Consider the following 27851-nt stretch of genomic DNA (forward strand, 5'->3'; position numbering starts at 1 on the left):
GAACCCAAGTTCCTTGTGTTGAATCTGGGTAATCTGGGTGGGCAGATCAGAATGCATGTGGAAGATTGTCAAATGACAATCCTCAACAGTTATTAAATTCCATTTTGAAATTGCATAAGAAGAAAACAGTCAAAATTATATGCAAATTCAAATTTAACCCTTAACATTTCACATACTGAGATAAAAGTAACAATCGAATGTACTATTTTGGAACACGGATATGAGTGATTTTCCCTCCATAACAGGCAATACCCGTTCGCTGAGAGGGACTCAGGGGACAACATATTCCTCTCACGCGGCAATGGCAATGCAAGGACCAAAGTAGAACAGGCTGTGTTAATCTTTTGCTTGTTACTATCATTTCTGATAATGGGAAACACAGTCATAAGTATTAGAACGACTCATATCATATACCATATCAGACTTTTCTTTCATCTTAAAAAAATTCTTAACATAATGAGATTGGCCATGAATTCGAAGTTATTGATGGGTACCCCCTGATGGGTATACAGGTGTTCATCATATTATTCTGTCTACTTTTATATCTGTTTAAAATTTTTTTAAGTTTTAAAAAGTCCAATAAACATGAGTTTTATAGAATTTAAATGAAAAATGGAGCCCATGTGCCTCACTACACTGATGATGTGGTATCTGTCATTAGTCATCCAACGTATTATAAAAGGAACGCAAATTCTCTGAGCCATTTCATTACTGGTATGATTTCTTCTCAGCTATATAAGATTTTAACCTCATAAAAATTTAACTATATATAGGGAGGCACTAGAGTAGAAATTAAAATAATTTGAAAGTAAAAGCTGGGTCTTTATACAAATGGCTAATTACATTACAAAGAAAATAATTTTGTCTAAGGCAGATTACCATTAATAGTCAATTTATAAAACACCATGTTTTTACAGTTTCCTACTTAATGCTAATACTTAACATTTCAGCTATACATATATGTTTCCTCTGTAATCTTATTTGCGTGGATTAAGAAAGGTAAGCTTAACACAGCATAAAAATATAATGTAAAAGTAAGAAAATATACTTACTATGAAATCGTCGTAAAACAGAGTGTGACTGACTTGCAAATGTCTTATTAAGCTGCCATTGAAGCCGCTTGGATTCTCATTAGGTATTAAACGGCAAAGTGGACAGAACTAGAAATAAACAAGAAAGAGTTTTAAATAATCATTAGTAGTAGAATTAGAAAATTAAATAACCATTCAACAAAGTGAATTTTAATTTTATGAATCTATTAGCCATACCTTGGTATTACATTTTAGAATTGCATAAATATTAAAGCAACATAAAAAAACTGCATTTATTTCTTCATATGCATTTTTTAAGAGCATAGCTATTTTTTCATATTTATCAATTTATTATTTAAACAAGATTAGAGTCAGTAGATGGACCATAACTCAATTGGTTACCTGCCTCTTGAAACACGTTTTTCTTGGTATGTGGATATTTTGTTATTACACATTACATTATCCATATTGTTTACTTTGGGGGGATTATTTTCTTAGGATAAATGACCATAAATGGATTCAAAGATCAAAGTTATGAACATTTATGGTCCATAATATATCTTGCTCTATAATTTAATATTGCCACCAGTAAAATAGATTGTAACACACCAGCATCAAGCATTAGTATTTACACATATTTTCCTAATTTAATAGCCATTAATGGGTCTCTAAGAAAACTTTCCCATTTTGAAACATGTATAACTCACAAAGAATTGCAAAAAGAATACCAGAGAAGTGCCATGTCGCCATCACCCAGCTTCCCCAAATGGTAACTTCTTATGTAACTATGGTACATTATCGAAACCAGGAAGTTGGCAATTCACTAGAGAACACCTGACTTAGATTTCACCAGTTTTCACGTGAACTCATTTTCTGGGGGGGGTGGGGGGGTGTAGTCCTATGAAATTTCATAACTTGTATAAATTCATATAACCATCAGCACAATCAAGATACAGAACTGTTCTCTCACTGCAAAGAACTCCCTTGTGCTAACCTTTAAATCTTCCCTTCTGAACCCTGGCAACCACTGGCTAGAGAATTTTTCAGATTGGCTTTTTCCACTGAGCATAATGACCTTGGGATTCATCCACATTGTTGTTGTCAAGAGTGCTGTCCTTTTCATTGCTGAGTAGTGTCGCGTGGCATGGGTGTACCACAGTTCATCCACTTACCTCTGAAGGTCATTTGTTGTTTTGGGCTGTTACAAATACAGCTGCAATGAACATTTGTGTAGAGTTTGTTCTGCATAAACATGTTTTCATTTCTTTAGGATAACTTTCCAGGAGTGTGATTGCTGGGTCATATGGTTAGTATTATGGTTAACTTTGTAAAAAATCTGCCAAACTATTTTCTTTTTTTTAATTGAAGTATAGTCAGTTACAATGTGTGAATTTCTGGTGTACAGCATAATGTCCCAGTCATGCATATGTACAGATACGTTTGTTTTCATATTCTTTTTCCAAACTTTTCCAGAATGGCTGTATCATTTTACATTCCCACAAGCAATGTGTAAATTATCCACATTCTTGCCAGCGTTTGGTACTGTCAGCATTTTTTATTTTATTCATTCTGATAGGCGTGTAGTGGCATCTTATCATGGTTCTAATTTGCATTTCTCAAATGGCTAATATAAATGACTCTTTTTACGTATACTGCTTTATTATATCTTAACGTATGTTTTTTTTAAAAATTCTATTTTTTCTCCTGGATTCAATCCCCAGTACATCCAATGAAATAAATATATAAATACATAAACCTAATTACCTCTCCCACCAAAAAACCAAAACAAACAAATGCCATGTATTTACTACTATTTGATCCCTGTCTTTGAGTAACTGGGGCTCCCTGCAGGAAGAAACTACATGTGTCTTGTTAACCCATGTGTTCCCAGTGGCTGGAAAATAGTTTTCAGTTTTATCCCAGCCTCTCACTAACTTAACCTTGGCAATTCATTAATCTTCACCTGTAAAAGGTGAATTATCTGTTTTGCAGGGCTCTTGGTAGATTTAGAATAACACGTCATTTAACATTTTGAAGCTCAGTCCTTGGCCACTATTCTTATCACTCAAGCAGATACTTCCAATGCAGCACAGCAAGGGCTACATTCAACATATGAAAAGGCACTATGTCCTACTCTGTGCTAGGTTCTCTGCCAAGGGCTGGGCATGCAGTGGTGAACAAAGAAATTAAGTTCCATGGCTTCATAATAATTTGGACAGAGAGACAGACACAAACTACATACACAATTGATGAATCCTGATAACTGAGAAAAAAAGAGGGGAGAAAAGCAAGAGCTGAAATTAATTTGCATGTCAGGGAACTGAGAAAGGAAGATTTAAACTGAGCTCTACAAGATAAATAAGAGGTAATCAGTGAAAGAAAACACTGGGCAGAGAGAAGAGCCAGAAAGTGTGGCTCTTGCTGAAACATCTTCCCTTGACAAGATAAAATACTGAATTTCTCTCAAAAGTGGACTCATAACTCAATCTGAAGCATGCTGTTTGTGTCATTTGCCTCTTTTGAGTTCAATATTCCATAGATACCATTTTTCAAAAAATAAAACATGGCAGAATTACTGTGTGACAAAAAGGAGCTGGTGTCTTCTTTTTAATTTTTATTTTTTATTGAAGTATAGTCGATGAACTGTTGACTTCTTAAGGCTGCATATGAGAAAAATCAAAATGTCTTGATGTTCTTAACCTACTACCCCAGGCTTGAGCAACTCAGAAAGAAAAGATTAGTCGCTTGCGGTTTGATCTCTGAATTATCTAATTATATCTGGAAGGCAGAATCATTTGCCCAAATCTCTAACTGCCAAGAAATTTCTTACACGTTGTTAGTCAGATGATGTCACTGATCTTATCTGCAGACAAACCCAGCGCAGTCCTTTGAAGCAAAAATTCCTTGTTAACTTCCACACCAATCCAGAATCAGCCCTCCTCCAAGATCTCCCCGCAGGCTGTTTTCGCCCACGTGTCCTCACTGGGGATCTGTAAACACATGAACCCCAGCCCTGTTACAGTACTACCCCCAACCTTTTCATGACCACAGTGTTTACCCTGACTTCCAGCGGCACTAGATTCTTCAGTGACGTGTGTCTTCAGCTTCTACACTTAGGCAAACACTAACACAGGAAACCTGAAGGTCTTCTGTCCCAGTGACACCTTCAGACAGCTCTAGTGTATCACAGAACTGTGGCTTTTCTGAACAATCTGCTTCTCTCCTGCCTCAAGGCCATGACAGCATCCTGGTCTTACAGTAAAATTTTAACACTTCATTGCCCCCACCCCTCCCAGCTTGGGTTCCTCAACTGTGAGAGTACATGGCTTCTTCTGAGAAATCTTTAGTCTTGATTTTATATAGTTCCGGAAGTGGTAGTAACACACCGTCACCACCTGACTCATTTACTGCCACCCTGTGAAAAAGGCATCATCAGTATCATCACCCCCATTTTATAAACAATGAAACAGATTCAAAGAGGTTCATGGGGTTTTCAAAGCATATCTCCTCCAAAGCAAATTCCACGGGCAATCTGATCTCACTATTCCTGGCTTATTTCTGTCCTTATGCCGGCTCTTTAATGACTTCTATGACCTCTAAATCCTTGAAGACTCAGCATCCAAGGGCCACCTTCAGTCTGATGGCAACCTGAGCAGCACGTGGACTGGATTTCTGCAGGAGTAGGTACACAGTACCAAAGCCCTGGATTGCTGCTATGATGCAGCCCATGGTCCAGAGTGCCCAGAGTTCCTCCAGCCAGAGCAGCACCCCGGGCACTACTGGTCAGGGCTCAGGCTGTGTCACTAACACCTCCTTTATCATCCTTCCTAGGGTTGCTAGGAGACGGCAAAGAGCTCAGTAAATGGTAGTCATTATTATGCCATCCTAATGCTTTCTTCAAACTTCCTCTAGTTCTCCAGGTACCTGTCATAAAACACCTGAGTCCAGTTCCTCCCCCAGAGCACCCTGAGCAGGAAAAGCCCTTGACAATCTCCCCTGCTTCTCCCAGACATACCAAGCTCCCATCTAGCCATTCCAAGAACCAAACCTCTGGGCCATCAGGTTGAGTAACAAATACTTTTGCCGGCACTCTGGGGCTTTTCTCCTTAACTTGCTGGTAGAGCACAGATGTTTATGCCCTGCAGCTAGACTATTAGGTTCAAATGATAGGTCTGCTTACTGACCAGCTGTAAGACTTACTTCTCTGAGCCTCCATTTCTCGTCTGCAAAATGGGGACAATAATTATATCTATCTCACTGGATTGTGAGGACTATCTATCAATCCTCTATCTTCTTAAGGCTGCTTGCTCTATCTGCTTAAAGATTACTTACATTTCAATCTCATCCACTTTCTAAAAGATTTTTATGAAAAACAACCCCTTAAAACTCAAATAAAAAACCCCCCAAAACTCATACATATAAAGCCCACACACACATATATACATACACACATGTACACACATATAACATACAACTAAAATAAAATTCAAAATAATCTTCAAGGCATCATTCTACATCTGTTAGGCTTCGGTAATTTGGGGGGGGGGGAGGAGGTAATTAGGTTTATTTATTTTAACGGAGGTACGACGGGTTGAACCCAGGACCTTGTGCATGTTAAGCATGTGCTCTACCACTGAGCTGTCCCCTCCCCTCTAGGCCTAGGTAATTGTAAAATAAATGTACCCAATCATGGTCAAGTTAAGGTGAAAGTGATTTACTTCTGAACTGCCGACACAAATACAAGTCAACTCAAACTTTCCAGAATGCATTTCAGGAGTTAATGAAAATTGGCACTCTCAGTCCCAGAAATATCGATCTAAGGAACTTCCTCTTAGGAAAAAAATCCTATAGAAGAAAAAGTTTAAACGTACAAGAATGTCAATTCAAATCCCCCAAATCGGCAATAATCCATGTTCGAAAACAGTAAAATGGCTAAGTTAACAATGATACACCACTCATCAACTACACAAAAATGAAAATTGTAAGTCACACGGCACAGTAGAACTAAAATGCCAAGTTGAAAAGAAAAAAGGTAGCATTCATAATGGATCTAGGAAATGCTAAGCAATATGTGTGTTTAATGTGGATGAAAATTCAAACCATGAAATAAAACAACAGATTAATTAAAAAAGATGAATGACTTCTACTTTTCATTTCTAGTGTATTCTCATCATAACCTTATTTGCATTATCAAAAAATGTGTTTAACTGAGGATGTGACCACAGTTAGCATCTTAAAGTTAGATCTTAACTGTGCATTTTGCAGAAAGGTTTTATGCTGTTTTTTTGTTTGGTTTTATTTTTTAATGGAAGTACTAGGGATTGACCCCAGGTAGAGCTATGCAAGCACTCTACCACTGAGCTACACCCTCCCCGCTTAACTATGCATTTTGGATCTACTTAGTTGATTATGCTTACGATTATCTGTAAGAGAGAATGTTGTCTAATTTCATAAACGGAAGAGTGATTTTCACATTGGTAATTCATCAGTTTCAACTCAACACTTTCATATCTTGTTAACATAGAATCACCATAACCTTGACATAAATTATTTGTTATGATATATCTATAAATAGAAGCCCACTAAATGGATTTTCTAGTGTATACTGAGTTTAAGCATTGCAGAAATGCATAGTAACACAAATCCTCACCACGGTTCTCCTTTCTGATCTGTGATGAGTAATACAATGATCCAGCAGGCTCTCTTCATCCAATTCCCACTGACAAAATGGACATACACACCTGGGAAATGTGTAGAAAACAAAATATTACTGAAATTGCTGTCGATAATTAGTAGTCACTGAACTAGAGGTAATAAACAGAATGCAGGTGGATCTAGTTTCTAGTCCTCATTCTTCTCGACTTGATATTCTTTTTCCTATCCTGATGATAATCTTGGTGCCTCAGTTTTTTCTCATGAGGAGTATAAATATGTAACCTCACGGGGACAGGATGGAGATACAGTCACAGTTTACTTGCAGCACTTTATTGTCTTTGGAATAGAAGTACCATCTGAACTTCCATTCACTAGAAACAGGATCACACCACCCAGCCACACCTGCGTTACTTTTCCTGTCCCTTGAACTTCCTGCCTTCCCTAATTCAGAATTGGGTGCTACTTGTTCTCCAACCAGCATATCTAATGACACCAGCATATATAACTACAGGGGTCAACTCACAGTATTAGCAGCCAGTGAAGAATGAAAAGTGGCCTGCAACTGCCTTGCTAAGTCCTTATGCACACCTAGGAGTATCTGTCCCTTGCATCTGTGCGATCCAGTGGAATAGCCACTAGCCGTGTGTGTCTACTAAGCACTTGAAACGAGGCTAGTCCAAATTGAGATATGCTGGAAGTACAAAATACACACTGCATTTTAAAGGCTATATATATATAGTGAAATATCTCAATAATTTATATGTTGATTACATGTTCAAAGGATAGTATTTTGGCTACATTCGGTTAAAGAAAATATATTAAAATTTAATTTCACTTCTTTCTTTTTAGTTTTTGAGTATGGCTACTACAGAACTTAAAATTACATATGTGTTCTGCATTATATTTCCACCGCACAGAGCTGCCTTAAATTCTTAGGGACAATATAAAGGCTTGGAATATTCTTCTCATTTTCCATTATAGACAGAGATTCCTGTTCTCCAGGACTTGTATTCTGGACAAGCTCCCTATGTAAGGATTTTTTAAAATCTGAATTATGTAATAAGTTCTTCTATAAAGCAAAGATTTCTATCTTCAATGCAACTATTAATCTATCCTGTAAGACTGATTAATCAACAATCCTTCTCATTTTCTATTATTTTAATTCGTTATTATTTAATTCTAACCAGCAGGAAAAATTTGTATTTAAACTAGCTTTTGTATATTTTAAAATTTTCATAAAGCCTATCAACCTTACAATCAAACCTTCACACGTTCTCTACTCATTTGTTATCCTTCTTTCCTATTGGTTCTGGTGGCCAATCTAACAGAATTCATACTCTGCTTAGAGTTAAGACACTCATTTACAATTTATAACAGAATGGTATAAATCTAATTCTATAATAAAAGGTACATTTGCAAAGTAATCTCCAGTAAAACCAGAGGAAGGGGGTGGTCATTTTGACTTTCGGGTTAGGAAATTTAAGCTATATTTTGAGCCGTATACTTCCTTAAAATAAGCAGAACTAAAATTTATCTTCAAGAGAAAAAAAAGAAATTACATTCATACCGAACACCTCTGTTGGACAGCTGAGTTCGTAAGAAAATTTAATGGTTTCGAGGAGAGGTACAGCTCAGCAGTAGAGTGGGTGCTTAGCATGCATGAGGTCCTGGGTTCAATCCCCAGTACCGCCATTTAAATAAATCAAACAAACAAACAAATAAACATAATTAACCCCCCTCAAAATTAACGGTTTCAAGCCATCATCCTTATGCAGGAGAACACAAATCAATTCTTAATTTCTTTAGCAGAGGCAGATGACAACCTTCGTAATTACTCTGCCCATCAGAATAGTTATGACCCTGATTTGTTCCTTTTTTTTAAAGAAAAAAAAATCGTTAGTGATCAATATTCTCTACTATACCTACTAGCCCTACCCCACCCTCTTCCTCCAGCCCCATGTAGGATGATGACCCAGCAAGCAGGTATAAGATTCAGAATGCCTGGTCCTGGCCTGTTCTTTTTTTCTTTTTCTTTTGGAGGGTGGGGATGGGGGATAGTTAGGTTTCTTTCTTTCTTTTTTTTTTTTTTTTTAATGGAGGTACTGGGGATTGAACCCAGGACCTCATGTGTGCTAAGCATGGGTTCTACCACTGAGCTATACTCTGCCTTCTGATCTTTCTTGTTAGAACATGTACTGACATGTCACTTCCTACCTTCTAAAGAGAAACCAGCAAAATGGGACGGAAGAAGCTGGGGAACTGTGGTGATGGCAAAGTAAAGACAAATAACATCTTAACCGTGATCCACTTCAAGGATCTGTTAGTCACAAAGCAAGAGCCTAGCAGAAATCCAACAGTTCTGCTTTCTATTTTTGTCTCCTCCTTCATAGAAGTTCATCTGAGGAAGTTTCCCCAATGTCTCCAGTGTTTGGTTAGTTCTCGCAATACAAAGTTTTTGAAGCAGAGAGAGCAAAATTCTTTCATAATTATTGCTGTTAACAATTGATTATGAATAACAGGTATTATGGTTAGAAGCCTAAACATAACTACCTACATATTTTCACGATGAAAATGTTAAACTTTCCAGCCCATTAAATTCCTTACAGGCATATCAAATTTAGCATTAAACTGTATGGTACTGAAACAAACCTTGTTGTTGTCTCCCCAAGTTCTTGGAGCGGTCCATACTTATCTATGTACTTCTGACATGTTCTTATGTGTGCCCTCATTTCACTGAGGCAAACCTACGTAAAAGCAAATGAAAATAAGCTCACTGTTGAAAAGGGGCTCACTTAAAAGGCAATGAAGTCTTTTGTGACCCAGCTTTATTGCTTTCCTTATTTCAAATAAGGTCATAGTGTAAAGTCAGTTGATTAAAAGGACACATTCATGATAATAACACAACAAATTTAAGGCATTATCATGAATAACACTATTTAAAAACATTTTTTTAAATACTTAGAAGACTCAAAAGTTGAGTTCTTGAATTTGGTTCTCCTAGAAGTGTATGTTTTTTAAAGTGGAAAGATGCATATTAAATCAAATTTACCTTTTTGGGGTGCCATTACCTAAATCGGTGATGGAAAGAAGGACATAAGAAAGAAAAAGGGGAGAGGAAAAAAAGAGCAAAAGGAAGGGGAAAAAAAAGAAGTAAAAGAAGAGACAGAAAGAAAAACAAAGAGAGATAAAAAGAATACATAGATGGATTTTAGAGATGTCCAGAGTAAGTAAAAAGAAACCCTGTGCTTCAGGGAAAGATATAAATCCCATGGCTCTATAACACGTCCAGTCATATTACATGAATTCACAATACACAGTATACTTAATGGCCCCATTAAGAGCAAACATAAAAGACAGCTCTCGCAGTCCATTTTTATGAAGGCAGAAGAATAAAGAGCCCTTGTTCTTCCAGATATACATCCAGGGATCCTAACCATGAGGGGTCTGTTGCTAAATAACACATGTTCTACTAAATGTATCATTAGAAACTCTGATAAGATCTGGTGCTAAAGGAAGCGGTACAGCTGTGGCAAGGTGGCCGACACACCCTGCTTCTTTCTGCCCAAGCTACGGATGCTGAACCTCAACCATCTACCACATCAAGATGAGCAGTTATAATTACTTCACGAAAGACAAAAATAAAAGCAAATGCAAAAGTAAGAACAAACCCTTGCTTTATACATATCCATCTAGAAAGATGTAAAAACTAGGACCAAGATCTAGGCAGCTGTCTTAAAACAGACTGTCTTACAACCTTTAACATCCAACTTTGCACAGCAGCACTCTCTCAACTCTTCAGTTCTTGGGCTTAAGGTTTCTTCCTCTTTGTATTCCTTGATCAACGAAGAGACGCAGTCCTCATATAAGTTATCAATTTGAGGACTATATCCTGACAAATGAATTGATAAATTCATAGAGCGTCTAGTCTAGACACAAAGCTATGTAAACCATTGTCAGCGGTGGCAGAAGGAACATAAACCACTGTGCTTGCTCTAAAGGTGCTTATAATCCAGTGGAGGAAAAAGAGACAAACCGGAGATGTGTAGACAAGTAGACAGGAAACGGTTTGATATTGGGGACTGGAATACTAAAGCCAGGCTTCATGGAGTAGAGATCAGGCCTGGACTCGAAAGCATAAGCAGAGTTGAAAACGGCTAGAGAAGACCTAGAGATTATCACCTAGTGAAGTAAGTCAGAGAAAGAAAGATAAATATCATATAATAGCACTTACATGTGCAATCTACAAAATGTGATACAAATGAGCTTATTTACAAAACAGAAACAGGCTCACAGACATAGAAAACAAACCACAAAAGGGAAGGCAGGAGAGGGATAAATTAGGAGTTTGAGATTAGCAGATACACACTATTATATATAAAATAGATAAACAACAAGGACCTACTGTACAGCACAGGGAACTATATTCAATGCCTTGTAATAACCTATAATGAAAAAGAATATATATATTTGTATAACTGAATCATTTTGCTGTACACCAGAAACTAATACAACATCATAAATCAACTATACTTCAATCAAAAAAAAAAAGAAATGGGGGGTTGGTGAAAAAAGGCAGGGGACCTCCACCCAGGATAACAGAGAGGATTTTCTTGTTTCTGTCAGACACCAAAGCTGGGATAAAGAACTAGATGACAGAATAATATCCAAGTTTGATTTTGTGCATGTTGAATTTTACATGATGACAAAATATCAAAGTAAAAATAAGCAACAATTATTATTAAGAATGAAAGAAGCCATTGATTTCAAGGATGTACTACATTCCACAGTGCTAACAGCCACTTATGTTTTATCACTTACCTTTATAACCACCCTGTGACACTAACATTATCTTTTCCCTCAATTTACAAAGAGGCAAACAAAAACTTAGATTAATAACTTGCACCAAATTATAAAGAGTAAGTGAGAGGATGAGTGTTTGATCCCAGGATGTCGGACTCCAAAAACCCTGCAAAGACTCTGCAGTCAGGCAGCCGTGAATAGATTTTTTTGAGTCTTACATAAATATTAAAAAATGCACTGAGCATTTATTACGCACCAGTCCTTTTCCAAAGTGCTGGGTACACAGTTGTCAATAAAACAGACACAGTCCTTACCCTCCTGGAATCTGGTGGGGATAATGGATATTAAATTTAAAAAATCACTAAAGCATAATTATAAATGGTGACAAGTGCTGTAAAGAGAAAGCACAGAGTGCTAAGAGGAAGTACACAGGCTACAATTTAGATGAACGATCAAGAAAGACTCTCTAAAGAAGTTAAGATCTTCAGTACACGAGCTCTCTTTTGAGCTCTAGACGGGTAATATCTAAATATCTCCCCCTTAACAGTCCAAATTGAATATATCTCAAGCTCAACTCTGGGTTGTTCTCCAAATCTGCTTCCCTGTATTGGCACTTTCACCCACTCGTCTCAGAAACTCGGGAGGCATTTTTGACACCTCACCCTCCCTCACCCCCACATCCATCCGTTACCAGTTTCCTGCAACCCCTCTCCTGAATACACCTGGGAACAACCTCTTATTCCACACCTAACGCTGTTACCCGAACCCAGCTCCCTTACCACCTATCCTGAAGGCCACTAACTGGCTTCACCAGTCCCGCTTCCACCTCCTCCAAACCACTTTCCACACACATGCTAGAGTGAGATCTTAAAAATATAAACCCGATCAAAAGCTTACACTTTTCCTATGACTCACTGTTGCATTTGAGATAAAATCTAGACTCTTTTACACAGCCTCCAAGACCTCACATGATCTAACCAGGCTAATATAGCATCAACAGAGGAGAACTGCGACAAGGAGGAAGTGGTCGAGAGAGAGAAATACTGCAAAGCCCAGAATAATATAGGTGGAATTATGCCACCAGATTTGAAAATAAAGCTATTCATTGGGTGGGCTGCAACAGGGTAGAAGGAAAGGAGGCCACAGAATAGGGGGATCACAGGAGTAATGGGAAGAGAGGAAGCAGAGGTGGTCCATGAAAGCATTTGTTTGAAAAATTAGGTGATGGTACGGTCAGGTGTCCTCTGTCCATACATATGGACAGTGTCGTGGAGGGAAGAAGAGGGGAAGCTGAGACAATAAACTCTGAAAAATCGGGGTAGGATGAGGTCAAAGGCATAGATGAAATGATTAGATGCATCACAACTTCCTCAGAGGTCTAAGCCAGTAACTGAGCAAAGGCAGGGTCCCATACCAGGGTGTCACACTCGGTGCAGTTCTGGAACTCGGATTTCATTCTCTTGGCCACATCAGTTGCTGGAACTCCTTCTGAGGGAAGGTACGCCCGGCAGTAAGGACAAGTCCACTTATTGTTCTTCAGACTGGTAGCGATGCAGGAACGGCAGAATCTACAGGAGACAGACCAAGAATGCATCATTTTCCTTAGCAGGTACAAAGGAGCCACCCCTAGGTGTTCACTTGTGGAAACTGTATTTTAATGACACCTTGTACATTGAGAGCTGTCCTGCCAAATGAAAGGTCCGCCTGAATCCCACGCTTGCCAGAGAGGCTCTTACCTTCCCAGTAAGACTTCTCTGGGGTCATGTGGGTCACATGTTTCCCCCATCCCCATGCCCACCTCTGCCCATTTAAACAAAAGATGGCAGACAAGGTGGAGAAACAGCATATAAACAGAATTAAAACTATAACTCAAATATTACTTAGCGATAAAAATGAATGAAATAATGCCATTTGCAGCAACATGGATGGACCTAGAGATTGTCATACTAAGCAAAGTTAAGTCAGACAAAGACAAATATCCCATGATATCACTTACATGTGGAATCTTAACAAAAAAAAATGATGCAAATGAACTTATTTACAAAACAGAAACAGACTCACAAACGTAGAAAACAAATTTATGATTACCAAAGGGGAAAGGCAGGGAGGAGGGATATACTGAGAGTTTGGGATTAACAGATACACACTACTATATATAAAACAGGTAAATAACAAGGTCCTACTGTATAGCACAGGGGAACTATATTCAGTATCTTGCAATAGCCCATAATGGAAAAAAAAAATCTGAAAAAGAATATATATAATGGGTATGTATAACTGAATGACTTCAATGTACACCTGAAACACAACATTGTAAACCAACTATACTTAAATAAAAAAAAAAAACCCATTACTCAAAGGATATCTAATGTGTTTTTTCTCCTCTTTAATCCTACTTTACCTTACAATTTACGGGAGGAGGGTTGGAAATAGGTCTTTGCTCTGTGGGGTTTTGTGTGTTAGGTGAGAAAATAGTAGCATGTTGAGGAGGTAAAAATTATCTAATCAAAATTAAGAATGTCCTCCAAGTCAAAAAATACAGTCTCTGGTTTACTTAAAGATGATCATGATAAAAAAAAAAAAAAAGCCATGATCAACAAAATACACAGAAAATCTTGACCTATTTATAGGAGCTGTTGAAGTAAAAGTGAGCGTTTAGATAGACAGGTTGTCCACATCAGCATGATCTGATAGCTTTAACTCGGCACATAATATCTATTTGAGAATACTAATTTGTGGCAAAAGTTAAGCATTTTAAAGTTTAAGTATACTATACATACTGAAAAGTTCATATATCACAGGTATACTGTTCAATGAAATTTCACAAACAAGATTCTCAAGCCTACCAGCCGTTACTGATTCTTAAAAGCACTCTCTTCTGCCTCTGTTATAAAAGTCTTACGCTCACACAGGGGATGCTGACGTCTGCATTGTTCTTGAGGCATCTGCTTGATGTTTATGCCTGCCCAGCATCCACTTCCCCTTTTTCTTGCAATAGCATGATTTCACTCTGCAGGAACTGCGTCTCTTATTATATTAGATACAGTCTGGTGAGACCTGAGTCAAAGTGCCCACAAATCCCGTGCTGAAGGCGGAGCACCTGATGCTGGCTGGACTGAGGAAGCAAACCTTCTCTCTGGGAGATGAACACTAAACAGAGTGACATAAAGATTGGCTCTGCTCTTTATTTAGGACCCCAGATCTGCCTGGGTTCCTGCCCTTTTCTTTCTAGGTGTTTTTGTTATTTATGGTGTTTGGTAACTTTCTATTTTAATATAATTTCAAGCTTGATACAAGGCTTTTTTTAAACAAAATTTTAAAACACTTCCACATATCTTAATTCATTTGACCTTAACAAACCCCTAAGATCATTATTTCCTTTAGATATGAGGAAACTGAGGGACATAAAGGTTAGGTTACGTCTGCAAGGTCACACCTACAGGAAATCCTGAACTTGGTTGGTCTTAAGCTGGGGTTTTCTGACTCACGATTCAATAACCTGTCTTTCCACAACATCAGCTGCCCCAGTTGGAAAGAACACTACTTTTGGAATCAAAAGACCTAAGTCTTAGTCTGTATTTACTTCTCTCTGCCTCAGGCGATTAACTGTAAAGTTCTAAGGCACAATCTGCCCTTGCATTTCTTTGAGTCCCTAAGAACTGGTTCTCAGGGTGTAGGCTTTGAAGAGTATTTATTACCAATGATCCAAATGCTTAACTCACAATTATCATTTCTAATACAACACCTATGGTTCTGACATGAATTCTTTATATAATTTAGGAGTAAGCAGATAACACGGTGTTCTTGTCAACCAGAAGTCTGTCTTCCCCCTTTTCTCACAAAATTTATTTGAATTTTATGCCAATACACACAACAGACTAATATATTGGTGCCAAGCCCCGCAGTAGCTCTCAGCTCTCACAGGAACCCTCAGTGCTGCTCCGCTTTCTCCTTTACCCTGACTGATGGCACACTGAGGTTCAGAGAGGTGTAGCAACTTGCTGAGGTCACACAGCCAGAGGACAGTAGTGTTTGAGGATAAACCTCAAACAGTTTGGGGACAAGCTCAAAGTTGGCAGTCTTTTACAAGACACTTTTAATTCCTCCCAAGACATGCAGAAGCAGCAAAGGTGTGACATCACTGATGGACCTGGATAAGCCCATGGGCTTTACCTAGGACACTTCTGTTGCTACTTTGTAAATGCCTTGCACAGGTTTTTGTAACAATTGATGACCATGACCATGAAAATTCCTAGTAGACACACATGAAAAGTCACACACTTAAGGCATTTTTTAAAATGCAGTCCCTCACTATGACTGTGCTGTCTGTACAGTGGTGTTGCCTGTGGCATGAACCTCTCAAGTGAGCACTATGTAGGTGATGCTGTGTTATGTGACAATATTAACTGCAAATCTGGTAGATGAGTCAACTAGCTGTGCTCCTTTTAATAAAAGTGATTATTAACCTGAGAAAACACATCAAGACCAAGGTGTTTTGGAACAGACTGAATTTACTGATTATGAGTACATAAAAACCACAACCTTTGTAAGCGTTATCGTAAAAAGGTACTGGATGCTACTGCTGCGCAAGTCTCACTTTCTGGGGTGCAGAACTGCTTCCTTCAAAAGGTCTGAGGTGAACATTCTCTCCTTAAAGGTGTAGTTACCAAATGCAAATCATGAGAGCGGGAGCATCTAACATCCCTACCCCAGAACCTTGGTATGAAAAGTATACACGCGATCCAACGTTTTATGAATTGTCTAATCAGAATTCACACAGGGCTCTTCAGGGTTAGGTAATGCATAGCAGGGCACAGAGACAGGATGACTCAAAACTCAAACCTCTTACAAAGCAGGAAAGTGTAGAAGTGAATATATAGTGTGAGCTACTTGCAGGTTTGCAGATGTACGAAAACACCTGGGGTGAAGAAAATAAGAACATTTACCTCCCTGATGGAGAAGTGGGAACTGGAAAGAAAGGGGTATTTGGCAGAAGAAGGGTATTTTCCTTGTCGAATTTTAGGTTTGAACAATGTGACCATAATGTATTACCTATACCATAACTGATTCTTTTAAAAAGTTAAACACTTACAACCACTTGGCATAAGTGATCTGGTAGTTTCTTAGAAAACAAAACTTAGAGGTGCCCCATGAGCCTGCAATGCCAAGCCCAAGTATTTACTCCAGAGAAATGAAAAATATGTCCATCTGTACGAGAATATTCCCAAGGAAGGTTTTCATAATTGCCCCAAGCTGGAAATAATCCATCAAGAAGCAAATGAATAAAGAAACTGCAGCAATGGATGGAATACTACACAGCAATAAAAAAGAGAGAAGTACTAATACAAACAATAACGTGAATGACCCTCAAAGACATAGTGAGTAAAGAAGCCAGACACAAGTGAGTACATCCTGTATAATTCCACTTACATGAAGATCGTGAATAGGCAAAACCAATTATGATAGAAAAAAATAACAACAATGACTGTATGTGGAGGCGGACCAGGTAGCAAGGGGCATGGGGGAACCATCTAGGGGCAATGGGACTATTCTGTATCTCGATAGGGCTTAGGGTCAAAACTCAGCAAATAGTATACCTAGATGTATACATTTCATAATATGTGTAATTTACATTAAAAAAGCCCATAAACAAATACTGAACACTGGTTAATATTATGCATGCTGATATGAAAAGGATAGAGCGTGCTGATATTTGTAACCTACTCTGAAATGCATCAAAAAATACGATGGATTGATGGATGGATAGGTATGTGATAATTATGAGGGAGAAAAGCAAATATGGCAAAATCAGCAGTTGCAGAATACAAGTATGGATATTTGGGTGTTCACTGGACAGTTCTGTAACTTAGCTGTATGTTTGAAACTTTTCGTAATAAAATATTAGGGGAAATCAATCACCTTACTATAACTTAAATTTTCTTTACTCCTGAGAAAAATTCACTTGGAAAATTAGGAAGGGAAATGTTTGGAGGATGAGAGGCCTGAAATTTTTAACGGAATGTGATTTGAAGAGAGAAACATTTAAAAAAAAATTTATTTTGAAGAGCATCCAAATTCAGTGTGAAGAAAAGATTATTTTGCATTCTTGATTATTTAAATAAATTTAAAGAGTTCAAGGGGGGAGGGATATAGCTTAGTGGTAGAGCGCATGCTTAGCATGCGTAAGGTCCTGGGTTCGATCCCCAGTACCTCCACTAAGAATAAATAAATAAACCTAATTACCTCCCCCACACCAAAAAAAAAAAAAAAAATTAAAAAAAAAAAAGGCTGAAGGGGGAAAAATACAGAAAATGAATTTGTATGGCTTTTAGAAAGAACAGTTATTCCAAGGTTGAAATGAAGACTTTATAAGAGAACGCATAAATCTGCACACATCTCCACAGCACGCATTCACTGGCGAAATTTGTAGTAATAGCTTGTGATTGCCAGACAGTGTTCAACATGCCCGAGATGCAACTATGGCAGCGCCCAAAGTGCCTGCCCTCAGAGTTCTAGAAAGCAGAGAGAGGAAATAAACAGGTAAACAAACAGCGCGGCAAATGATAAACGCCCCAAGAAGAATAAAACTGTTGACAATAAAAACAGAGTGGGTGGGGCACAGAGAACATCAATCAGGAACTAGATAGTGTCTAAGAACTCTGAAACCAGCTGGAAACTTAATTATTCCACCACTATTGTTTATTTTATTAACCCCTTTCTGTTTCTCTAATTAAGTGATTCGCCATAAAATTGGTATAATGTAAAGGGTCGGCTTGGTATTGGAGGCAAATGGGGAAAGGGTCGCTGAGGACACTGGGTAAAATTATGTACATGATTTTAAGAGGGAAACCTGCACCCTAAGTATAGTAGGTTTCAAGAGGAAAGGGATGCATTAGGGCCTCCGAGGGGCTTAGGGCTAGACCGGCAAAATATGTATCCAGAGGTGGTCCCCACATGAGGTTCTGGAAGAAGCCCTTGGCAACATGTGCTGGGTCTGACATTTGCTTCATGTCCTCAACACTGAGTGGCCTCACTAGGGAGGCCAACGTGAAGCTGAAGGAGAATCCTGAGCTGGCCTGAGGGGCTTGAATGTAGAAATAGAATAAGGGGAGTTGCTATTGTCATTCAAAGTGAGAATGCACGTCTCAGGCTAAAATATTCCAGCACAGGGCAATAGGGCAATAAACACACACACACAGACACTCTGGCACCAGTCTCCCTCTTCACCAGTGATGGAGCAGCCTGGACAGGCCCAAGTGCAGCTGTTCTTGGAGCACAGGCCTTCCAGCCAAGCGCTGAGCCTATATGGTCCCTTCGATGCTTTTATGTCTCCAATCAGGTGACACTCAAAGTCCATCCTAGGACCATCCAGCCTCCAAAAATGGACTCTGCATATCTCTACCCTCCATCACATGCTGATTTTTATACTCATCCCCATAAGGAAAATTTTATTTCCTTTAATCTACAATCTTAGAGGGCTGACTACAACCCTCAAACACTGTCCTCAGCTTGCTGTAAACAACTGTCAATTAAATAGGATTATCTAAGGCTGTACTTCTCACACTTTAAAATGGATATAAATCCCATGGGCATCTTGTTAAAATGCAGATTCTGATTCAGCAGACCTGACAGGGGCTGAGATTCTGCAGTGCTGCTGGTCCTCGGACCAGGAGTCAGGTTCTAAAGAGAATCACGGATAAAACTCAATCTGCGACATTATTTGGGTTTTGTTTGTTAGAGAATAAATACATCATGAATAGATCACTAATATTTAATTTGCCTATGTCAACACTAACGTTGCTAAGTAAACACAGCAGTTTAACTACCAGATGAGGCAAATTTCAGCTTAATTACATCTTTCTGAAATTTTCAGTAATACAGGCACAGATGAATAACCCTGTAAAAGGAAGAGAGTTCAAAACTTGTCATGAAACTCCTGTCTGTTGCACAGATTACACAGCATCTGTTGGCTGGCTTTGTGAAGTGCTTGTCCCAGAGTAGTATCTACCAAAGTATCCAAACTTTGTCTTAGAGTCGTTCATTAATTCAAAATATTTAACACCTACTAAGTGCCAGATCTTAAAGGAGTGGCAACATGGAAAATAGCATTCCTTTCTTAGAGCAAAGGCTCTCAAGAGTTTTGAGGCCTTGATGGTACAAAAGACTTCAATCATCCTGTTTTAAGTGATGCTTACCCAAGCACATTGGAAGGAGGAGACATTCTATACACACTTGTTTTAGCATCAGAGGCCTGAATGGCTCATAATTAAACTGCAAAATTTATCTTAAAGTCAAATCACAGGCCAACAGGCACATGAAAAGATGTTCAACCTCGCACATCATCAAGGAAATGCAAATCAAAACTACGATGAGGTATCACCGACCACTCGTGAGAGTGGCTATCATCAAAATGATCACAAACAACAAACATCGGTGAGGATGTGAAGAAAAAGGAAGCCTCGTACACTGTTGGTAGGAATGTAAGCTGGTGCAGCCACTGTGGAAACAGTATGGAGGTTTCTCAAAAAGCTAAAAATAGCACTACCATATGACCCAGCAATCCCACTTCTGGGTATATATCCGAGAAAAACAAAAACACTAATTTGAAAAGATATATGCACCCCAATGTTCACAGCAGCATTATTTTCAATTACCAAGATATGGAAGCAACCTAAGTGTCCATCAACAGATGAATGGATAAAGAAGATGCAGTATACGTATCTACAATAGAATACTACTCAGCCATAAAAAAGAATGAGGTTTTGCCACTTGTTAGCAACATGGATGGACTTGGAGGGTATTATGCTAAGTGAAATAAGTCAGAGAGAGACAAATACTATATCATATCATTTATATGTGGAATCTAAAAAATACAACAAACTAGTGAATATAACAAAAAAAAAAAAAGCAGACTCAGATATAGACAGCAAACTAGTGGTTACCAGTGGGAGAGGAAAGGTGGGAGGGGCAATATAGGGGTAGGGGAGTAAGAGATACAAACTGTTAGGTATAAAATTAGCTACAAGAATATATTGTACAACACAGGGAATATAGCCAATATTTTAGAATAACTATAAATGGAGTATAACCTTTAAAAATTGTAAATCATATTGTACACTTGTAACATATAATATTGTACAGCAACTATACTTCAATAAAAAAATCAAATCACAAGTCAAGTATTCTATCAATGATGGTCTGCAATCAGATGGGAAACTTCTACAAACTCCCACTACTTCAACTACCTGCTTCTGTGCCCATTTAACACTCAACATCCTCTTCAATGGACAAACTGTCCGTTTTCCTAGTTAAGGCCAGGCCCCCACTGTAAATCCTAGCCCTGCAATTCTCTCTTCTCCCCTGTGCATCAAAATCTCCCTTACTATGGGTTCATTGCTATCAGCATACAAAATATTCCATTCTCCTCCTTTTAAAAGAAAATTCTCTTGATACCACTTCATTTTCCAGCTATGGTCCCAATTTCTCTCCTTCCCTTTGCCTCCCAACTCCATGAAAGGGCTTGCTACCTCCCTGTCTCTAACTTGCTTCTCTGATCCCTTGTGAATCCACTCCAGTTAGGCTTTGGAGCCCAGTTCCACTGAAAGTTCTCTTTCCAAGGCCACCAATGGCGTCTATGTCACTAAATCCAGTGGCCAATTCCCAGTCTTCACCCACTTGACCTTTAAAGCAGCACTGTATTCAGTGGGTCCCTCTTCCCTCAAAAATACTTCTTGCACTCACTCAGCCTGCGGGACACCATGTGGTTTCCTTCTTTCCCCGTCGGCTGCTGCTTTTCTAGTTTTCATGTCTCAGCTTCTAAATACTGGTGGGCACCACTGTCCAGTCCTCAGCCATCTATTCTTTTCTAATTATACTTAATCCTTGATGAGCTCATCCAGTCCCAGGGATTTACAATGGGTGTACATTTATGATTCCCAATTATATCTACCTCCAGCCCAGCTCAGACGCTCTGATCTCCAGATTCACATATCCAACTGTGCACTCAGCATCTCCACTTGGTTGTCTCAAACGTGGCTTGTCCGTAACTGAACTCCTGACTTAACCCTGACTCTCATCCTGTCCTCTTAGTCTCTCGCAGCTCAGTTAAGAGCCACACCAACCTCTGTTCAGGCCAAGGGCTTTGCAGCCACCCTTGAAGTCACACTCCGCGCTGAACCCATCTTGCTAGTTGCACCTTCAAAAATATCTCACATCCTTCTATTCTCACCACCTCCACTGTTCTCTCTCACCTGCATCATCACAGTGGCCTCCTAACTCACGCTTTCATCTTGTTCCTCCCACTACAGACTATTCTCAGCAGCCAGAGCAATCCTTTCAAATCAGCTCAAGCCATGACTCTGCTTAAAATCCTCACTCAGAGAAAAAGCCAAACTTCTTACAAATGCCCCCACCGCTTACAACTGCCCTTCACTTACTTTTGCTCCAAACCAGCTTCCTCACCTCCTGCTTTCCTTTAGACCAACTGCACAAAATAAGGTCCTGTTTGTCAGTAGTCCATGCTCAGTAAGTATAGAAATTGAGAGAAATATTTAGAAACTTGTATAGAAATCTGACAGTTATGTCTGTCGAATCTAATAATTTTTCAAATGAGAGCTTGTATTTGATACATTTTTGTATTTTTAAATTCCATTTTTTGATAATACATTTTTTATTTTATAAAAGTATTGGTCTGTGACGGGCTGGAAACTAAAACAAAACAAAACAACCTCACTAGTTCTTTACAACAGATAATTTAAGAAGCATTGCTCTAAATATCCTAAAATTGCAACTGCCCCACATAATTCCTTTGTCTCGCTTCTTTGTCTTATTTTTTTAACCCACTGACACCATCACTATGTAACAAACTACATACTTAACACTCCTTTCTTGTTTACTGTCCATCTTCCTCATAAGAATGCAAGCTCCAAGAGGACAAGCTTTTGTGTCTGTGTGCTCAGCACAGAACAAGACAGGCTGGCTGGATCAGAAAATGAATGCACGCCATACAACGGTAGATCTAACCAAACAACCCACAGCAGACCAAAGCAATAATGATGACACTAAATGAACAATGATATGATTTTAATCTACAGGAAACTGGATTCCCACTGTCTGCTGAGCAACGTGTACCGGTATGCATGGCTGCCTGCCAGGAGAATTCTGAAGGGTCTTCAGGTCAGCCTGATACTGATCTCACTTTTGTTTTGATAACCAGATTTTAATAACCCTTAAAAACTTGTTGAATGGATGTGATGGTTAGCCTTATGTATCAACTTAGCCAGCCTACAGTACTCAGTTGTTTAATCCAACATTTATCTAGGTGTTGCTGTAAAAGTATTTTGTACATGGAGCTAATATTTATAATCAGTTGACTTTAATTAGATTATCCTCAATCAACTCCCTAAAATCAATCTCTCTTTCTCTCTCTCTCCATGTATTTATATATAATGTATTGGTTGTTTCTCTGGACAACCCTCACTAATAGAAAATACATAAGTAAGTAATAAAGATCTATAATAAATCATAGGATAGGTAGCTTTAATCTAAGGTTAAAAAGGAAATCTTTGGGATCACGCATCTGTAAGAATGAAAGCACTGTGGGGACTGCAAGTGAAACAGGTGAAGGGGGCCAAAAGGTATAAACTTCGATTTATAAAATGCATATGTATGACCAGGACATTATGCTGTCCACCAGAAACTGACATGGTAAACTGACTATACTTCAATTAAAAAAAAAGCATCAGGAAACTCTCAGACTCCACTTAGAGAACCACTAATTTGGTGCTCGTACTTGACCACAAATGGAATGTTTTAATCCATTTACCTGAAAGCACTTCAGAATTATCCTCAACAGTTTCATATTAAAAAATTAGGCAAATTCTGCGACGTGGAGCAGCTCATCCCAACTCAGTTCAACGGCTATGTGGTTCTTTGTACTGCGTGGTCTGCTCCAGTTTGTACAGACATCTCTTAGGCCTGTTCTCAACCTCTTGCCCCTTTCCAGTAAGTCCCTTAGCTCCAGCTCCTCCCTCTTTCCCCTAACCCTCTTTCCCAGTATCTTTTGGATATTTCAATTTAGATATCTTCCTATCAGACATTCAACAGGCCTAATGATGAGTTCATTAACTTCCTTCCTGAGCTAAACTCTGCCTCCCTTTATCTCTGTCCTCCACTTTTTCCTCCCTCTGTATCTACCATAGCCAATTGGACACCATATTTCTTTGAATATTTCTTTTGACTGCAAATCAGATTCCTTTTTAGTTTCACTTACAGTTTCAACTCATCTACTCCCTCTTTCCCCAGCTCACTGATAACAGAAGATAAGGCAGAGGTAGGAAGCCTTTCCCCCAAATCTGTTTTTACAATTGATACGTTATGAATAACATCAGTTCGAAAGGACAGAACATTAGAATGGAACTTCTTAAAGTTCACCAAAGGAAAAAAGAACTAAGCTAAGGGTAAGGCTATCCGGGACATCTTGGAAATGTCACAGATCTATCTTTTGTGGCCCAGTTTTATTCTGAAAGGAATACAGAGATCAGAAATAACACCCGTTCACAGGTTTTTGCTTGCTTTATGGAATAACTCAAGGAACTAGAAACCATGTTTTGAGCTTTATTATGGGCTACTTTTACATTTTAAATAGTCATAAAAATTCCATGACTCACCCTAATACAAATGAAAAAACTGAGAGTCAAAAAGTTTAAGCAATGGGGTGGTTATACAGGTGGTCAGTGTCAGAGCTGAATCTCAAATTCTGCTCTCTATCAAGCCCAGGGTTTTACTGCATCATAACACAGGACACACATTCATTCAAGGTATTGTTGCCATTGCTATACTCGCCTGACTTTGAAATAGGTTTACAAACAGAAATTAGCATAAACAACCGAGTTCACCAAGTTTGGAAATTGGTTTCAAATGGGATAATATTATAGAAGTTTCATTTGCATTTCCTCATTTTTCCAATTTAAAGTTCAATGGAAGAGAGTAATTCATTTAGGAAGTACAAATGATATTAAGAGTGCTCACCAATCTCCAGTGCAGAAGGGACTCTAGTTAACATTCATAAAGTGGAAGGGGCCCCAGTAAATTTGCCAAAAGGAGGAGTGTGGAAATTCTGCCCACGGCCAGAACAATGGACATAGATTTGTCAAAACAAAGAACAGTGAAGTGAGGGAAGGCAATTTGTCCAGCCCTTGTTGTGTTACTTCATGACTATTTTTCCAGCTGCTGGTTTCCTATTCACTCCAACAAAGAAAAAGATTACACAACGGATTTAACATTTTATATTATCCTTTAGCACAAGTAAAACACGGCAAACAGTAAGTTATAGCATTCAAAACGCAAACCAGGGAAAACAATCTCCAATCAGATAACCATCTCCAATAGCAAAGCTGCCCAATTCAGTTCTACAAAAGGAAATCTTCAAGACTTGATGTCCACTTTGTGTTGTGTCTTTGGTACACCTTAAAAGTTTTAATGCAAATATAGACAAAATTTAAATGTGGTTATCCTGAGGTGGTTACTGCCCTGAACTAATCAATAGATTTCATACATTACACAATAACATCTTGCCTTCCATCTTGGCCTTGGGGAATTATGTCAATGTGCAGCTGGGAAGCAACATCAGTAACCAGACAGGAGGTAAATTAGCCTTGAGTTTAAAATACAAAGCTGAAACAACAGGCCCTGAAAATATAGCCACAAAACACATTGTGTGGGCTGCAGATTTTTCTCCCTGGTTCATTGCTGGGTTTTTCAGTATTGAAAACTGCATCTCAGTTACTAGGTTATAGGTGTCAAGGACCACCTAAGTCCTCTTTACAAGGTTTTGTGCACTTGAATTTACAATATGATACTTCTTTTTTCCTGGTAAGCCATTAGGAACCTCATCAAACTAGTTAGTTGGTGGTCCAAAGAAGAGATTAAGTGGGCTTCCACTCTTGTTCCATGTAATCCCCTCTTCCCCGGGGCTCCAGCCCCCCCCCCCCCCAATTATCCACAGTCACACCCCCAAACACTCACAGGAAGAAAGCTTCAAACTAAACAGAGAACACAAATTCACAGCTCCAACTCCCACTACTAGCTACTCAGGCACACATTAAGGACATGCCAATTTTATTTAGGGATTTGTTTTTAAACTCTTCCTAGAAACCACCACTGCTGTACGCCAACAGCGAGTTTTAGTTAAACAGTAGGTACGTGGTTTTTAAGACAGTTATTTTTATCTGTACTTCCTACCCACGTGGGGAGGCGGTGCGTAAGGCAGGTAGTCTGCAACCTCCGTCACTTGGTCGGCTGGGTTTTAAACCGCTCCATTCAAGGGCTTGGGGGTAACGTTCAAGCCCCAGACCCCACCCTGACGAGTTGTCAAACTCTAACGACTACAGAAAGCCACTAGGACGGCCCAGCTTGTCTTGATCTCTGAGGGGTTTGGTCGTCTGTGTTGGGAAAGGGAGTTGGGGATGGAAGGACAGTTTGTACAGATCCTTCTTTGCTCAAGAGACCGGCCTTAGCGGGTGTTCTGGAAACACGTGCACAGAGCCAGCAAAGCAAAGCCGACCCGGTTTCCGGGAGGAGAGGGAAGCACCTCTGAGTGGAATAACTGTGCTCTGCGGGAGCCCCCTGCCTTGGGCCGAGGCGGGTGCTGCTTCTCCAGCCAAGCGCACCCTCCTCAGCTGGCAAGCCCCGGCTTCCCGCGACTCGCGCGCCCGGAATCCCCTTCCCGGGGGCGCCACACCTGGGCTTCCGGACGAGGATGCCGGGCCCGCTTGATGCTCTTTTCTCCCCCTGAAATCCTGTGTCACCTTCAGGCTGGGCACTTTCCCCGTGGCCCCCACTCGACGGGTCCAGGTTTCTCCCTGTAGCAGTTCCTTCAAACACTGGCTTCTGAAACCTCCATCCCCAAGGCTCCCCCGACATCGTCCTCCCCAGGGGGTGGGCACGCAAACCCACCTCCCCTGGCACTTACACGTGGCCGCAGCGGGTCCGGACCGGGTGGTGCAACACCTCTAGGCACACGGAACAGTCGAAGGACGTGACGGGCAGCTCCGGGTCCCTCTTGCGCTCCAGGGCCCGCTGGGTGGCCGAGGCGGGCGCGGATTTTCCGCTATCGCTGCTCAGCAGGGAGCCCATCGCTGTGCCTCCCGCCCAGACGGCGGCCAAGAGCTCGGTGGCTGCTGCCGGATTGTTTTGTTGTCCTGCGGTGAAGGAAGGAAGTCCCAGCCCAGCTGCGATCGCCGCCTCCCAGCGCGCCCAGCTAGCGCAGCCCAGAAGCTGCCTCCGCCGAGGCGCCCAACCGCGGTCTGGGGCGGGCCAAGCGCGCGGCCGCGCGTCTGAAACGATCTTTGGGGCGCTGCCTTACTTGAGGCGTGGAGGCGCCGGCGGCCGCCGCCCCTTGCACGCTGCGACGTCCCGTGGCCCTGGGAGGATTGAAACCTGAAACCTCAACTGCAGAGCTGAGGACCTGGGCGGGCAGTGAACCTTCCTGGCTATCGCTTGCATCCTCCTTCTCAACCACTGTAGCAAGTGAATGTGAAAGTGCGGGCGTGGTCGTGCGTGGTCGTGCTTTAAGGGAATCAGAGAACACCCACTTGTAAGGTGATGGTCCTATCAGTCTTGCTCTGTTGTAATCATAATAGGCTACAAAGATGATCTATGCGCGTCTACTCAGGTCATCTAATCAACACTCCATTAATGGAGAGGTAGCATGCGCAGTGGGAAGTGTTCTGAGACCTGGATGCGTATCCCAATTCTAGGACGGGGGTTCTAGTGCTAAATCCTAGGACACTCCCCCGCCCCCGCGCCCCCGCCCAGTTTCTTCACTTTAGGATTTCCTGCTGTTGTTTGTACTCCCCTCTCCCTCCTCTTTTTAATATTTATGACCAAATATATCATTTAATTCACACAGTTAGTAAGACTTCTTTAGTGCCTGCTGCATGCCAAACTCCTTTCTGGTGATGGGGACACAGTTCCGAACAGGCAAACAAAATCCCAGTTCTCACAGAACTTATTCAAAAAAAATTGTTTGGAGATAATTATAGATTGACACTCTTATTATTAAAAATAATCCACAGTAATGCCTAATATGCACATGCAATCCACACAAGAATACATAATAATTCTATAAACTTCATCCAGTTTCCCCCAGACTTTACTTTTATTTTTTAATTGAAATATAGTTGATTTACAATGTTGTGTTAGTTTCTGGTGTACAGCATAGTAAGTTATACAAATATATATATTCTTTTCATTATAGGTTATCACAAGATATTGAATATAATTCCCTGTGCTACACAGTGAGACCTTGTTGTTTATCTATTTTATATATAGTAGTTACCCCAGACTTTACTTTTAATGAGAAGA

The 27851-nt window shown here is 39.8% G+C and overlaps 1 protein-coding gene and 1 long non-coding RNA gene across 3 annotated transcripts in view; one reads left to right on the plus strand and one right to left on the minus strand.

The window, feature by feature from the left end:
- The window catches only part of LOC105086722 (uncharacterized), a 39751-nt gene extending 16152 nt beyond the window's left edge, over nt 1-23599 (plus strand). The window contains exon 3 of the long non-coding RNA XR_010378661.1: nt 22580-23599. This is a non-coding gene — a long non-coding RNA (uncharacterized LOC105086722). The remainder of the gene's footprint in view (nt 1-22579) is intronic.
- The window catches only part of RNF125 (ring finger protein 125), a 32219-nt gene extending 5393 nt beyond the window's left edge, over nt 1-26826 (minus strand). The window contains exons 1-5 of one of the 2 annotated variants that reach the window (XM_064481523.1): nt 26458-26826; nt 12901-13054; nt 9336-9430; nt 6685-6772; nt 1053-1160 (exon numbers count right to left, since the gene is read on the minus strand). In XM_064481523.1, the coding sequence (XP_064337593.1) occupies nt 1053-1160; nt 6685-6772; nt 9336-9430; nt 12901-13054; nt 26458-26621 (609 nt within the window). In that variant the 5' untranslated portion in view covers nt 26622-26826. Of the gene's footprint in view, nt 1-1052; nt 1161-6681; nt 6773-9335; nt 9431-12900; nt 13055-26457 lie in introns of both variants that reach the window. The other variant, XM_010977279.3, reaches the window with a different exon arrangement.
- Nucleotides 26827-27851: the final 1025 nt, after the last annotated feature.

The sequence above is a fragment of the Camelus dromedarius genome, chromosome 32 (assembly GCF_036321535.1).
Source record: "Camelus dromedarius isolate mCamDro1 chromosome 32, mCamDro1.pat, whole genome shotgun sequence".
NCBI lineage: Eukaryota > Metazoa > Chordata > Mammalia > Artiodactyla > Camelidae > Camelus > Camelus dromedarius.